Source organism: Strix uralensis, chromosome 12, assembly GCF_047716275.1.
Source record: "Strix uralensis isolate ZFMK-TIS-50842 chromosome 12, bStrUra1, whole genome shotgun sequence".
Taxonomy (NCBI): domain Eukaryota; kingdom Metazoa; phylum Chordata; class Aves; order Strigiformes; family Strigidae; genus Strix; species Strix uralensis.
Genome location: NC_133983.1, coordinates 18,125,028 through 18,139,121, shown reverse-complemented (window position 1 = coordinate 18,139,121; position 14,094 = coordinate 18,125,028). Strand labels below are relative to the sequence as shown.

The 14,094-nt window shown below is 38.9% G+C and overlaps 1 protein-coding gene across 1 annotated transcript; it reads right to left on the bottom strand.

The window, feature by feature from the left end:
* Window positions 1-1,911: 1,911 nt before the first annotated feature.
* Window positions 1,912-9,010, bottom strand: CLEC3A (C-type lectin domain family 3 member A). The gene is made up of 3 exons (XM_074881562.1): window positions 8,829-9,010; window positions 6,614-6,694; window positions 1,912-3,474 (listed from the first exon to the last, which is right to left on the bottom strand). The coding sequence occupies exons 1-3, from the start codon at window positions 8,941-8,943 to the stop codon at window positions 3,083-3,085; spliced, it is 588 nt and encodes a 195-aa protein (XP_074737663.1). The 5' UTR covers window positions 8,944-9,010; the 3' UTR covers window positions 1,912-3,082.
* Window positions 9,011-14,094: the final 5,084 nt, after the last annotated feature.

Sequence of the window (14,094 nt, the reverse complement as noted above, 5' to 3'; positions counted from 1 at the left end):
TGTCATAGCGTATATTCAGGGCACCATTCCCAAGCTTTTTATCACAATGACTGCTTGGCCTATCAAGATAGAGTCCATGAAAAGTTAAGAATTTTTTTAAAAAAATCTTTTTTTCTAAAATGAAAATATCCTAATGTTTGTTATAAAAAATAAAAAGAATGTAGGGTTACCAGCTGAGTGTTAAGCACTTCTGAAAATTTGTATAAAGTCTTTTAAAAAAAATGTATTTTCTATTTTCTTGCAAAGATGCTAGTAGCTGTTTGGGCTTGTTACACTGGGCTTTTTCTCTTTAGCAAGCAACTAGAAGCAGTATTTGTTAGAGTAATTGTATTTAAATAGCACTTCAAACTTTGTAAACCCTGTATTCTCCTGTTGGACCACTAGGTGTAAGTGTTGGAGCTTTTTCTGTTGGTTTGGCAGTAATGTTTATAAAAAGTTGCTATCGTGTGTCCTGTTGAATTCCCAGTCACCCAAACAATTCCCAACTGCACCCCGATGACTATGCAGTGAGCAGATGGGAAATCACGAAGTGGCTGCCCACTCCGTGATACAGCACCCCTCTGCAGCACAGAAAACCCCAGCTGCATGTGGAACTCCAGCTCTTGCATCCCTTTTGCCAGCTGTCCTGGGGAGCAGGGGTCCCTTGTGCACAGTTTTGTGTGACTTTTGCAGACATGAGGAACCCAGAGTTGGAACTTGAAGGGAAAACGTCACTGGGAGACCTCAGAGGATTTCAGAAACTATTTGTGGGAAACTGGTGTGGAGAAGGGAGCCTAATCTTGAACGGCAAAGATGGGCAATACCACATTTACCAGGAGAGAGGAAAGGTAGGGAGTGAAGGTCTGGGGACAAGAGCTGGTGCAGCAGCAGGTCAGAGCAGGCCCACAAATCAGCAAATACTCATCCTCACTCCGAGCGCGCTTCACTCAGGCATGTTTGGTCATTGAGAGGAAAGATAGTGGCAGTTAATTTGACAGGACAAAGTTTGTCTCCCTACTGTGTTTCTATTTTGTTTCCTGTCTGTCTTGCCCTCATTGCAGGCATTTCTGGAGGAGTTTATCCTCCTACTGTCTCCTCTCCAGCTCTCTCCACCTGAGTGTTCCTCCATCATTTTTTCCTGTTTGCTTTATGTCCCTTTGTTATTTCTTAACTAAACATTCTGCTGGGAATCTTCAAATTAATTACCAATTTCTGTATGGTGGGTTTTGACTTTTTTCAGTAAATCACTGATAAACAGTTATTTCTGTCTGTGGTATCTGTATCTGATTGATAAATGTCCACCAATAATATCTATAAACGCTTCGATTCCTGCGCACAACTTCTGAAGCTTGGCTGAAATAGATTGAATAGGACATAAATTTATAAACTACTGAAAGGCAAACAAGTTCTGGAATTTGTGGTTAATTTTTAATTTGATTCTAGCTGTAGGGTTATGCTGAGATACTGACCTATTTCAGATGAGTCGGAGGTAAAGAAGCCATGCAAAATTATTGCAGACTTTTAATCATGTTAAAATATGGGTAAAAGGAATATTGATCCCAACCTTAGCAAAGGTTGGTGTATTTTGAAAGAAAATTGGAGATATCTGGGGCCTTTTTGCTCCTTTACCTGAACTCAGGAACTAAGTGAAAGAATTCAGAATCAGGTCTATTTTACAAATATATTAAGTGTTACAAAATAAAATTAATTACAACACATTAGTGATGTGTTGAACAGTTGCATCTCGTGCAGCATTTAGGCAAGCAGGGATCCAAATTTTGTCCTGTGACATGTAGGTACCCTAGTAAAAAAAAAAAAGTATAGTATAATATGCCCAAAGACAGTACCCTTTTTGAACCCTCAAGAAAAGTTCTAGGAAAAAGTGACCTTCACATGGATGCATAAGCTGTGAAAAATATTACTAGAGTTAAATACCAGTAATCACAGATTTATTGCATAATTTAAGAAAATCTTGCACAACTAAAAGATAAAAAGTAGGAATTAGCCTCCAAGCAGCAATATATTTAAATATTTAAAGGAAATTCCTTTACACAAGAGAGAAACTGCAATTTATAACATAAAGGCAAATCTATTGTGAGGTTAAGAACAGCAAAAAGTAACCAGCACATTTTACTTTTTCAAATGTCAGGTGTTAAATCAGCCAAATGAACTGCTGTTTGGCCCCACTCTTTTGTGCCAATTGGCTGTGCTGCCTGCCATGTGGAGAGGTGAATAAGTGGTGATGTTGTGCCCAGAAAGGGGATCCTTCCTCTCTACTTGTGTTTTCAGGCAGTGTTACTGTCTGAATTATAAAGCCTCTTTCTGATCCTGCAGGAGAGAAGGCTTTTGCACATCTTATTAAGGCATTACATGTAGAGGTATGATGTAGTCTCAGGCTGGTTTCTTCAACGGAAATGTTCCACATGACATCATCTAATATTTAACCATAATTGAGACATTTAGAAGCAAACATGTTTAGACTAACTGATGTTTTAGAACAGCTACTTTCCCCATTTTCTAGCAGTGTGTCACTTTTAACTCCATGCAGTTTAAAAATTAACATCAGATTTTTCTGTTTCATTTGGCTTTCTTAACACATAAGTAAAACTCCTGGTCACAGATCCACCCTGTTAAACTCTATAAGGATGTTGGTCATTTTTCACAGGAGCTCACATAACCCCAGAGTCCCTCTTAAGCACTGGAACTGAAAGGATCCCTACACCTTATTGGCACATGTCACCATACAGCAATCTTTTGTAAACTTTCAATAAATTCACTAGAGTTCTGAGTTCAAGTAAATACTATTCTACCGTGGAGATACAAAGTACAGAAATAGGAGGTGAATTCCAGCAACCCGAACATCAGGCTGAAATAATACGCCCAAATAGGATACAATGTAGGTCAAAACTTAGTATCTATTCCTGTACATAATGATAGCACTCACTAAACATAACACTTTTAGCATCTGAATAGAAAATAAATTAATAGAGAAGTACAATGCAGGAGATGGAGATTTTTAACTTGCCACTGTCTAAGTGGGAGGGGTTACTAACAAGCAAAACTGCATGATAATAACCTGAAACATGGTTATTTGTATATGTAATTATGGGATCAGAAATTCACAAATATATCTTTTGGCAGTACGGCAGACTTCATCCACCCACTTGCCTTGTGATGACTGCGAAAAAAAGACACAGTTTTCACGCTTCCCCCCATTTGGTTGGGCGCGATCCCAGTTGAAGTACTGTAGAGCCATGCCATTGACATCAACAAATTTCCCTTCATTTATCATGTCATTGACACCCAACCAAAACTCAGACACTCTAGGCATACTTTTCTTGGCATAATCTTGAAGAGTGTTTGTTTCATCGTTATTCCTCGGGATAGCCAGTGTCCCTCCCTTGGCTATGCAGTCCTCGTGGGCTTCATGAAAATGTTTGGTGCCTTCTGATATGAGGTAGCACTTCTTATGGGCCTTTGTCCCACGAAGACAGACTGTGAATAGATATTGGTTTGCATGTTAGTAAAATTCTAAAGCTATTCACCCTAGCTTTAGGCTATAGCTTTGAATAACATTTCCTAAAATGATAATTTTTTAAAGGTATGTTGGGAATTAAGCAAACAAGTCCCTCAGCAAGTGAAAGACTCTTGCCTCCACAGAGCGGGCCTGAAAGTAGCAGTAAGATCAGACTTCCCTGCTATTCCTCCTGTTCCTGTAGGAACTTGTACACAGCCAGTGTGTTAGTGTGCCTTTGGGAAGTCTGAACAGACTGCTCAGAGGCACCCTGCAAAGTACCTTGGACTACAAGGGATAGCCAAAAGCATAGCATGCTTTTAGAGCTGCTCCAGAGAAGAGGCACTTAAGAGGAAGGACAGACATAGTTGTGATCTTAACACCATAAAGTGCTTTGGAGAATCTTTCCTGTGTTTATGTTGATAAACCTCAGGCATGATCTTGAGCCTCAGATTCCCTCCAGCAGTGTAATTCTCAAGTTTTTTTTAAATTTATTTTGCTGTTTCAGATCACTAAAATATAACCCGGCCCTGTTGTCAGTGTAGTTTATGTCTTTCAGCAAATAGTTCTGCTTTCACACATTTTTACCTTATTTCATCAGTCTTAAAACTGATGGAATGGATGAGGTATGGATGTTTGTATTGTTGGCAGATGCGAGCTGGTCATCAGGAAACCTATACTTGGCTTTATAGTAAAGAGACAGATCTAAAGGTCTTTTCATACTTATGGTATTTAAGTGCCAAAGAAAAGTAAAGTTCTATGCATTAACTAAGCCTAGTTCCTAGCAAACAAAGGCAGGACAGAAAAGTGTTATTTTAAATGTGTCCTGCTCACCAGAAAAATATTGATTTGAAATTCATAATGCAAATTTCTGTCTGGATGATTGATAAAAGTGTATTTCCACCTTCAGAAGAGTACATATTTGCCTCTTTAGTTCTTTGTTTCTGGTCTTTTCAGCAAAGTCTAAGCCTTCAAACTCTAAATGCAAATGAGGTAAAGTGACTTAAATCTATAAACAGTTTTTTAAAGTGTACACTTATTACTGAGCTTGCATGACAATCTGGACCAAATAATCTAAACATTTGCATTTATAAATCTGTTTGCTTTTAGTTCTACTGGAACATATCGGGGAAGTCTTGATGTAAAGTCCAAATGTACTAGAACATTAATTTGGCATATGCTCTGTAACTGGAATTGCCTTGCAGAACCGCTGTCAGAGTTCTTCCAGCCGTAGGCAGGCTTGCAGGAATGAATCCTTAAACTTTGCTTTCCAGCTCTCCTACTGCAGATATGTGAAAATGGATTCTCCCAAGAAAAATACTTAAAAGAGAACCCTCCTCGCAGGAGTGTTCCTTCTGAGCTGAGGAAGGTAGCAAAGGCCTTGAATAAACTCCTGTAATAATTATTTTTAGAATCCTGCATGTGACTACTTCCAGATTATTTCATTTATTGCTTAAACTCATCTTGTACTTAGAAATTAGAAATATGTTGTGAAATAATATGAACATCTTCTGTCCTGATGTTTTCTATAATCTGTTTCTAATTCCTGTCGTCTGTTCTTGTAAAAAAGTAATTATATATCTGATCAACAGGATATGGAAATCCACTTTGGCCCATATCCTGTATGTCTCAGGTTTTTAGTATTTCCATTTGTAGTATTCATTGCATTCCTTAGCTGCATTTTCAGGGTCATCAATTTATATTAGGGTTTATCCTTCAAGTTTTATCCTTTCCAACTGTTAATAGCCAGAGAAAAGTAATGAACATATTTGCTAAATGTTCAATTCTTTAACAAATTTATATTAATAGAAGGGATCAGAGAGACCTTATCTACTTCAACAAGGCTGCGGTAATGATGGAGACCAGCCCTCTTTAGGGAGAAAGTATGTGCTGCTAAATGGTGTGTGGCAACATTTCAGTGTGCAGAAAGGAGACCTAGGAAATTCAAGCAAAAGAAGAAATCAGATTGTGATGTGTGTCTTGGAAATGTCCATATGCTAAAAAAGCAGCTCCTTTTTCAAGTATCATAAGGCCATTAATAAACACAGTCAGAGCTAGAGGGGTGATAGATTTCTTTTTTCCAAATTTGGTATCTAGTTGAACAGCGTAGGTTCTGAATTTAGAATATAGCTCAAAATAAGTTTTGAGGATAGAAGATCTCTTGGCTCTGGTTTCATTTCTAAGCCACTTCATGCTTACTCTCAAGCTCCTTCTGGAAGCAATACAAGTACTTTTAAACAAGAGTTACTTGTCTAGCACAGGCTCCCTCTTTTAAGAAACTTCTAAAGTCTTATAAGAAATTTAAAATAAAAATATTTTGTAAAGCTCAAAAAGCTCTATCTAACCCAAGATGTAAAACAGGACAACCTAGATATTACCATCCCTAAGGAAAATATGTTCTGTTTCATGTGAATGATGTAATTTCCTCTGTAGTGTTCTCCTGTACATGTTTAAATGCCAACAGTCAACAGCTGCGAAAAAGCACAACTGTCTAGTCAGTGCATGTGTATTTACCCTTCTTATTTTGTTTGGAAATTTCCATCTGGCTATTTAAATACTTAAAGGACTTTGCACATTGATATGGGATATTTCTGAACCCACAGTGGGGATTACTTTGAAGTTTTATGGCAACATTCACATTTGAATGTCACAAACTGCACACTTTGAAAAGGCTCAGTCCTTTTAGCTTCCTCCTGGGCGTATTCTCAGCCTTTTCCATGAATATTTTTGCCTTGATAGTTAGCCCATGTTCATATCAAAGGTGAGGACCTAACTCATTGACCATCTAAACTCTCAAACCCAGCAACCCTCATTGTGTTGCCTTTGATTATACCTAAAATCACAGCTTGGGTTGTGCAGAGTAAAGACAAAAGTAGTTCTTGTTCCAGACTAATTATTGCTCTTAGTGAAGAATTGTCACTCGTATGCCATTAGTTCAGACTCGATTTTACTTGAATGCTTCCTTCAACATTTGTCTCACCATTACAGCTATAGCATACCATGCTCTTAGAGTTGTATTTCTCAGTCACAAATCCCCATTAAAGAGAAGGATGGGAGTGAAGGAGAGAGGAAAGGCAGTAATAACTTTTGGAAACCACTGACCAGTGTAAGCTGCTTTACCTGTCTGAAGTGCTTGCATTTCTTTCAGAGCATTTACTTCTCGCCACAATTTGTCAATCTGGGTCTTTAAGTCATCTTTTTCTTAAATAAAAGGAACACAGAGAAATGAACAGATATGCATGCAAAAGAAAAAATACTTATAAAATTACATGTTAAAAGCTGTTTCAAAATATCATGAGTTTCTGCATTGCTGAGATATGTTTTGATTTCCTTGAGGATTTTTCTTTAGTGAAAGGGTTCCTGTAGGGTTCCCTTGAAAAAAACAGGAGGAACCGACCTTTACCTTTCACCCTCATGGTTTAAATCTCATTTTCAGTTGGGCTGTATCCTAGTAACAGTTTGAAAACCATGGATTGTTACAGCTAATTGTTATTTAGCATGCCAGTATCTAATTTACAGCAAAATTTGCCTATTTACTTTTGAAACTGTACACCATGGTATCTATATGTGACATACAAATAATAGCAGGACACAAGTTGTGTTTATTCAAATAAATGTTATTTCTGTGAGCTTGACAGTTTCACACAACTCTTGATTTAGCACAGTGAGGAACAACTAATACAATCAACTTCACAGTCTGAATGTATGCAAATAAGCTTGCTGAGCTGCAATTTCCCCTCCCCAGGAGGAGCCTTCCCCTCTCTGTCAGTAAGGAGAGGGCCTGGTGACTTGAGTCACACAAATTCAGTCTGAATCACCATTTTGTAGCACTTACAAAAGCATGAAGAAGGTGGTGGGACAAGAAAAGAAGCAAAATTGCATGTAACTCCATTCTCATGTTCTCTTTTCCATTCTTTTTTCTTAATGATTGTAATATTCCACCACCATCAAACAACTAGCAGACATGTTTCCATTGCACAAGATGACAATTTGATTGCAGCAGTAACCAGACCTTCCAGAAGCCACAGTAATGAACATGAGGAATCAATAAGCTCTTTCACACGTAGCAGAACTAATAAAACCACACTTCCTGCAGATCTGTGTGACATCACCTAATCTTTCAGCTGCACCCCAGAAATCGCATTGCTTCTCTGTATTCCCTACTGCCTGCGGGGACATCCCCAGCTGTCCTTCGTGACTCCCTGGTTCCCTGAGGTAGGATTCCCAGTTCCTCAATCCATGCTCCTCCCTGTGACTCCCAGTTCACAGTAGCTCCCTCATGTCCCCATCTGCTTCAAAAGAGGCAAAAAACAGAACAAGCTGAGCTCCTGGTGCAACCTTTTCATAGTGGGACACTAATGCAGATATGTTGTTTTGTTTTTTGGGGTTTTTTTGCATCCTCATTCTGAATTTCATAAAATATTGGAAAACATATCTTCAGGAGTTCCATTTCTGTAGTGGAAGGTTCACATATAAATGTGCTGGCAAAACAGTTGTATAAGTAGCTGGTCCTTAGGACACCAAGCTAAAAGCTATAGAGATTCAAAAGGAGAAGGAAGTATACATAACTATACAGCTCCAGAGCAGTGTAATCATGTTGTACAATGGCTTTATCAAAGCTGCGGTTTTTATATTGACTAGAAGTTTAAATATTTGCCATTAGTGTAACCTTCATCATAACCTCTTTTATTAGAAATAAGTCTTTAAATTAAATACACAGACATTTCCAAACAACATTCAGCGGTCTTTTATTTGCTCTGTAAGCTTTGCTCTGGGATTTTATGCTTTATCTTTTTCTGCTAATTCTTTTTCATGAGTTTGACTTGCCATTTCACGGTACTTGTCACACAGGTAAAGTAATATTCCACAAATATTAGACAGACATTCTGTTAAAATTGGGAAATGGTGCAGAAACCTGAACAATAACCCTTGGAGACTGAATATTTTATTCTGCTCTTTTCCACCATATGTACATGGATTTCTATTCTTCTGATCTTAGTCAATATAACTATGTAACTAAGAATGATCGGCCAGAGTCCTCTCTCAGCTGTACCTGAGTCCTAAATAATGTTGACAGAAATGATAGGCATAACAGAGCAATGTATTTACAACTGTTATACAGCTCTCTTTCCATAACTCATTCTGCCACCTTACTTTTAGCTTTGTTAACTCACATAAAAATATTTTAAAGACAGATGTAATCTAGACTTAACTGTCCTTTGTTAATAAGCATTTGTATAATGTTAGTTCCTGTTTCATGCAATGTTATGTAAGTACATAGTAAACTTTCGTAGTCTATAAGCTGCTATCCCTCTTCCCGGTTAAAACCCAGTACCTTTCACTCTACGTTTGCTGTGCTTCCTGGCTTTGAATTTGGAAGCCTGGCTGATGGTCTGATCCAGCAGTAGTATGCTTATGAGTAGAAAAATCATAAGTCCAGTTTGTGCCATGTCTCTTCTAAAGAACTTAACAGGGAGCTTCAAGCGATTCTCTTTAGCAGCTATGAGAGCAAGTCACATAGACACATCTCGGTAGGGACTGACTGAGGTCAGTTTTATAAAAGTGTCATGATAGGATTGGCTGTACTCCTTGCTTACGAAATGTGTTTAATACTTAAGCTGGCTGTAGCATAAAGCACCCTCTTGTTCTCACATCTCATCTGAAATTCCTGTTTCTGCTTTGAGTTCAGCTGGGACAGGTTGCTTTTACAGAGGCTGTACCAGCACTGAAAAGTGCACTGATTGCCACTAATGAGCACTGTATCTCCTGTTTTAACTTTGAAACCAAAACGTATGGAAAAGCAGATGGATGCTCAAAAACACCTTGGGCAATGCCAGCCTCAAGGAGGGGGTAGCAGAAAGATTTCTGCAAATATAACAGGCTCACCCAGCTTGGCTCTGACCCAAGCTGGCTAAGTCATGACAATGGTCACAATTCTATTTACATTAAAACAAAAGAACAATTTACTCATTCCTGAGTAAATGCTAACATTGCAGCTACACACACACACATATACATTAAGATGACATAATGAGGAATGCATTTATTAATTTATTAAATACCTAATAGATTTGACTGCATTTCTGATTAAGAACAGTATGAGCTATCAGCAGGGTCTAGTCAGGGGAAAAAAAGATAGTGATACTCTTCCAAAGGTTCCCAAATCCTAACTCTATGGTCAGAGGAAGAGATTCTGCTCTCAGTAAAGCACAAGATGCTTGAAGCAGGCCAGTGTCTCTCTGGACTCTGGAGAGCTCTCTGTGTTTGGATCTCTTTCATTTGCCCTTGGGCTCTGCTGAGTTTTATGGGCTGCCTTTTAACTGGGATTGCTATGGACATAGAACCTCTCCCCGGTTCTGGTGGACAAATGAAATTGTCACAATAATGCACCCATCCATCACACTCTTCTTCCCCCCACTGCCATAAGAGAGGGTTTGTTTAAAATGTTGACACTGAAGCCATCATTGGTGATGGGTGCTGGCAGGCACAGTTCATGCCCCTCAGAGCTGTTGTTTCAGACATCTAGTTGCCATCTCTGCCTTGATTATATTCTGCTCACATTGGCAGATTTTTTCAGAACTGTAACAGTAAGAAACTTGTTACTTTGTTAAATGAATACTGAGATTTAGGGACATGCTGTTATACTATATGAATGCATGCTGGCTTTTTCCAACCCCCACATACAGTCTAAAAACACTTCCGTAATTATAATGTAAACCACACCTACATCAGCTGTTTTGGATACCTTTAAACAACTAGCTGTGTCCTAATAATCTATAACTAGTAAGCATCTATTAATCATTAGTTAATAAACTTTGCATAAATGCAACCTGATATGACAAAATGTAGTTTCAGTGGTCCTGCTTCAAAATACTGAAGTATGTTACATTATGGAGGGAAACCTCTGGATCAACAATGCAAAGTCCTCAGTGCTGTTACAGAGCGTAGCACACCAGAGATGGTTACTCCAGGGTCCCACCCACCCAGGACTGTCTAACAAATCACTTGCACAGCTGTGCATTTCGGTACACAGTTAAATGTGGAAAAGGCTATCGTTCCAACTAGCACACCAGAAACTGAAATGTGGACTGTCAGAGAGGAAAACACAGAGCTTTGCAAGGGTCTAGTTCAAGATTTAATCTGTCATTTAGAACTAATGCTAAATTCAGGATTGATCCATATTTTATCCCAGTAATACTGGGGCATCGATATAAGTTAATTAAAGGCAGACAGCTGAATCAATAACTGCCTCCAGTTACTTTTTCACTTGGTCCCTTCTCGGGGGTTGTGGAATTGTACATGAAGCTGATCCTGAACCACTGCAGCTTTTAGCCTGACATATTAAACCAGCGCTAATTTTGGGTTACCTCAGTAAGGGAGCTGTAAACCCCTGGAGCTGTTTCACATGGAGCTTAGCTGTCCCACGGGCTCTGAGAGAGGCAGGACCAGCAGCTGGGGTCACCAAGCATTTTAGTGTGCGTGTTTAAGGACTCAGTACCAGAATGTATTTGCTCCTGCTCCTAGGAACTTGAGTCTTCCAACACAGGCTTTCTTTTCTTTCTGTGAAATAAGTCTGACAGAAAAAGATTTGTACTCTACTGAGGGAAGCACACAACTCACTAGAAACAGAGGTATAAAGAAAACAGATTTGGTATTCGGAGAGTTCTTGGCCAAAAGCCTGAGTAAAAACCTGTGCTTTTTGGAGTATGCCATGTTATGTCCTTTTAAGAACAGACTGAAATTCTGTTTTGAAAGCTTCAACTCCCTCATTCAGTAGTCTCTTTGAGCAGTTTACCAGCCTGCAAGTAGCTCAGCTGGACTTCACTCCTAAAACCTGAATCACAAAACTGTCCTTGCAGCTGCTGTGAGAGACCACAGGGTATAGGGACTTGTTTGTCTAGAATTTGTCTAGAGTACCTGACAAATAGGTTTCACACGACTTATCTATAGCAACTGAGGAAGAAAGTTTAGTTTCTTGTATACAGTGTGTGGGCAGGAGAGTCAGAGAAAAGTCAAAATATGTGCTGAAAAGATGCAAACTCCCAGTACTACTGGGTGGAAGCAGGAAATGGAACCACATAGGAGGCCTAGAGCCTCACTGAAGTGAGCACCTGGTCTGTGTATGATCTTAACCAGCATTACAGTGTCATTTAGAGTTGTAATTTTTCTTTTACTACCATACTTATAGTAATATAATACAGCCCAGAGAGTGATAATACAGCCCTATACACCTATGTGTAGGTGTAATTTTTCCTGGGACAAATGATTCCTCTTTCCACATCAGAATGTGCTATACAAGTATAAATAGTCTCATACCTTTATAGCTGCATCCAGACTAGGATGGGATTGCGCTTTTTTAATTTACACCAGTATAGTAGAACTTCTGTGTACAAACAAAATCGTAGTTTCTCTTGAAGTGCTTAGTTCACTTCAAAGCACTCTTGAAGTGCATTGTTTGATAAGAGACATCTTACAGAAGCCATAGTTGCTGTACTGCACAGGCACCTGGTTTTATGGCTACTGAATCCCCACCTCATTCCATTTGCTTTCAGACAACCGAACCATTCAGAGCATAAGCATCCTTTGGTAAAAGGTTTATTTCAGTTTCTCCACAGAGGCTTTTCAAGGTAAAAATTCTGTTCCCCTTGGAGACAGTTCTACCTTTATATGCTCCTGTAAACTGGCTCAGAAAAACTCTTCATACAGTTGTTTTTTCCTCTCTATTCTCAGCCGTCACTGGGTTTGTGGAAAGAACATGCAATTGGGCACAGAGTATGAGAAGTCGGTGTGAGATGAGGACTGGATGCTGGGCTGAGATCCTGAAATAGGTCTGGCTGCAGAAGCCATTTCCTGGTGTGTGGACTAAGATCCTATGTAGACAGACCATGTCCTTTACTTATCTCCTGAGGTGGTAGAGCTACAAATAAAACACTACTTGTAAAAAATATCTTTAAAGAAAATTAATGCTTCAGTCTGTTGGAAAGCAAGCTGCTCATGTATTGCTAGCAGACTGGTTATGTTTTACTGAGATCTGTAGTCCCCTCCATGCTTCAGAGCTAATTGTGTTGTGCCATGTTTGATCAAATGGGAAACCGACGGGCTGTATCTGCTACTGAAATCATAGCAAACTCTTTTTTTTGCAGCATTTCAGTTGTGGAAAATTCAGCTCAGCATAGAATTTGGAAAAAAGCTTGCATGTGCTTTTGGAAAAAAAATCTTGTATGTGTGTTGTCCCTTCTACTCAGAGCGTAAAGAGAAAATGAAAACTGATTAGAGCTGTTGGCAGGCTAAGGAATTTCAAGTTGAGCAATCTAAAGAGCTAGTAGAGTCAACAAAAGTAGATAACACAAAGGTTATTAATAAAAGGTTTATCACCTCCCATGCATCAGTTTTTATAACTGTCTTGGGTGTTGAATGGGATCCATGGGTTGATTTTCATTTGTTTCAATTAAATGTAACAATGTTGCAAGTTATTCTAGTCATGGATTATGTCGTGCTTGGAAAATTACTGTATGCTTGGTTTCTTTAGCCCTGAAAAAAAGTCTTGCAGTCTTTCTTAAGGACTTGATCTCAGTCCAACCAGGTATGAGGCGGGATTATGGCTGACATCCCAACACCAAAGTTATTTTGGGGAAATTTGTGCAAACAAACCATGTGTTTAGAAAAGGGAAGGGCTAACCTTATGGTATGTGAAGTTCTGTGAAACTTATTAATGATATTTTGGGTTTTTGAAATCAGTTCAGGTTTTCCTGTCATGCTGATTTTCTCTTCTGAAAGGAAATGTTCTGGCTACAAGTGATCTAGTCTATTAGAATCAAAGGAGCTTCCAGGTTTATTGCAAAACCAGGCTGCCCACCAGTGACCTGCACTGAAGGTTACCGAAGGTAGAAATGAGGGCATTCGTGTTGTCTTTAGATATGTGATGCTGCTATCCCAAATGCATGCCTCACCTTGGTGCTGTGGCACTGCTAATGGGATTGATCAATAAGTGGGCTTCTCGAGGTGGTATTTTTCTGTTCCAAACCTAGCTGTTATTACCTACAGGCCTGGGGCTTTTAAATTCCCATGCAGTAAATGCAAGCTTCAAAAAATGAAGAAATTTGAGATATAAATACTATACGTGTACTGAAAAGATGAATTAGGGCAGTATTTTGAGCTTCCAGAATATATGTTTCTTGTATCTCTTATTTGAAGTCTTTGTCACAACAGCATCTTGCAGCTGGGTCTTCCCAAGCTGAGAGAAGGGTCAACAATTTGCAAGAGGCAGCAAAAAGACTTGTATTACATCTATCACACATATTTAAGGCAAATATCATTATATTGTCTATGTGACCAAACTGTCTCACCTGTACTGCTTTCATTCTTTTGTAATGGCAGTGACTATAGAATATAAGCTGTAAAGCTGAGAAAATAATGCTCATCAAAGTCAGAAGAGATGCAGAATTCAGAAGAGATTCACCAAATCTACATGAAGCAATGTTCACAAAGCCATTGCACTCTTTTTTTTGGTTACGTCCCCAGTGCCACTCTGCACTGATAAAGTTGCCTTCTTGCAGTGTTCAGGTATCTAAAAGGGATGGCACAGTTGCCAAATCCTTTTT

Coding starts and splice junctions, on each gene's coding strand:
- CLEC3A (XM_074881562.1), bottom strand. CDS start 8,943: ATGGCACAAACTGGACTTATGATTTTTCTACTCATAAGCATACTACTG. Junction 6,695..8,828: donor CAGCAAACGTAGAGTGAAAG/GTACTGGGTTTT, acceptor CTTTTATTTAAG/AAAAAGATGACTTAAAGACC. Junction 3,475..6,613: donor AATGCAAGCACTTCAGACAG/GTAAAGCAGCTT, acceptor ATCTATTCACAG/TCTGTCTTCGTGGGACAAAG.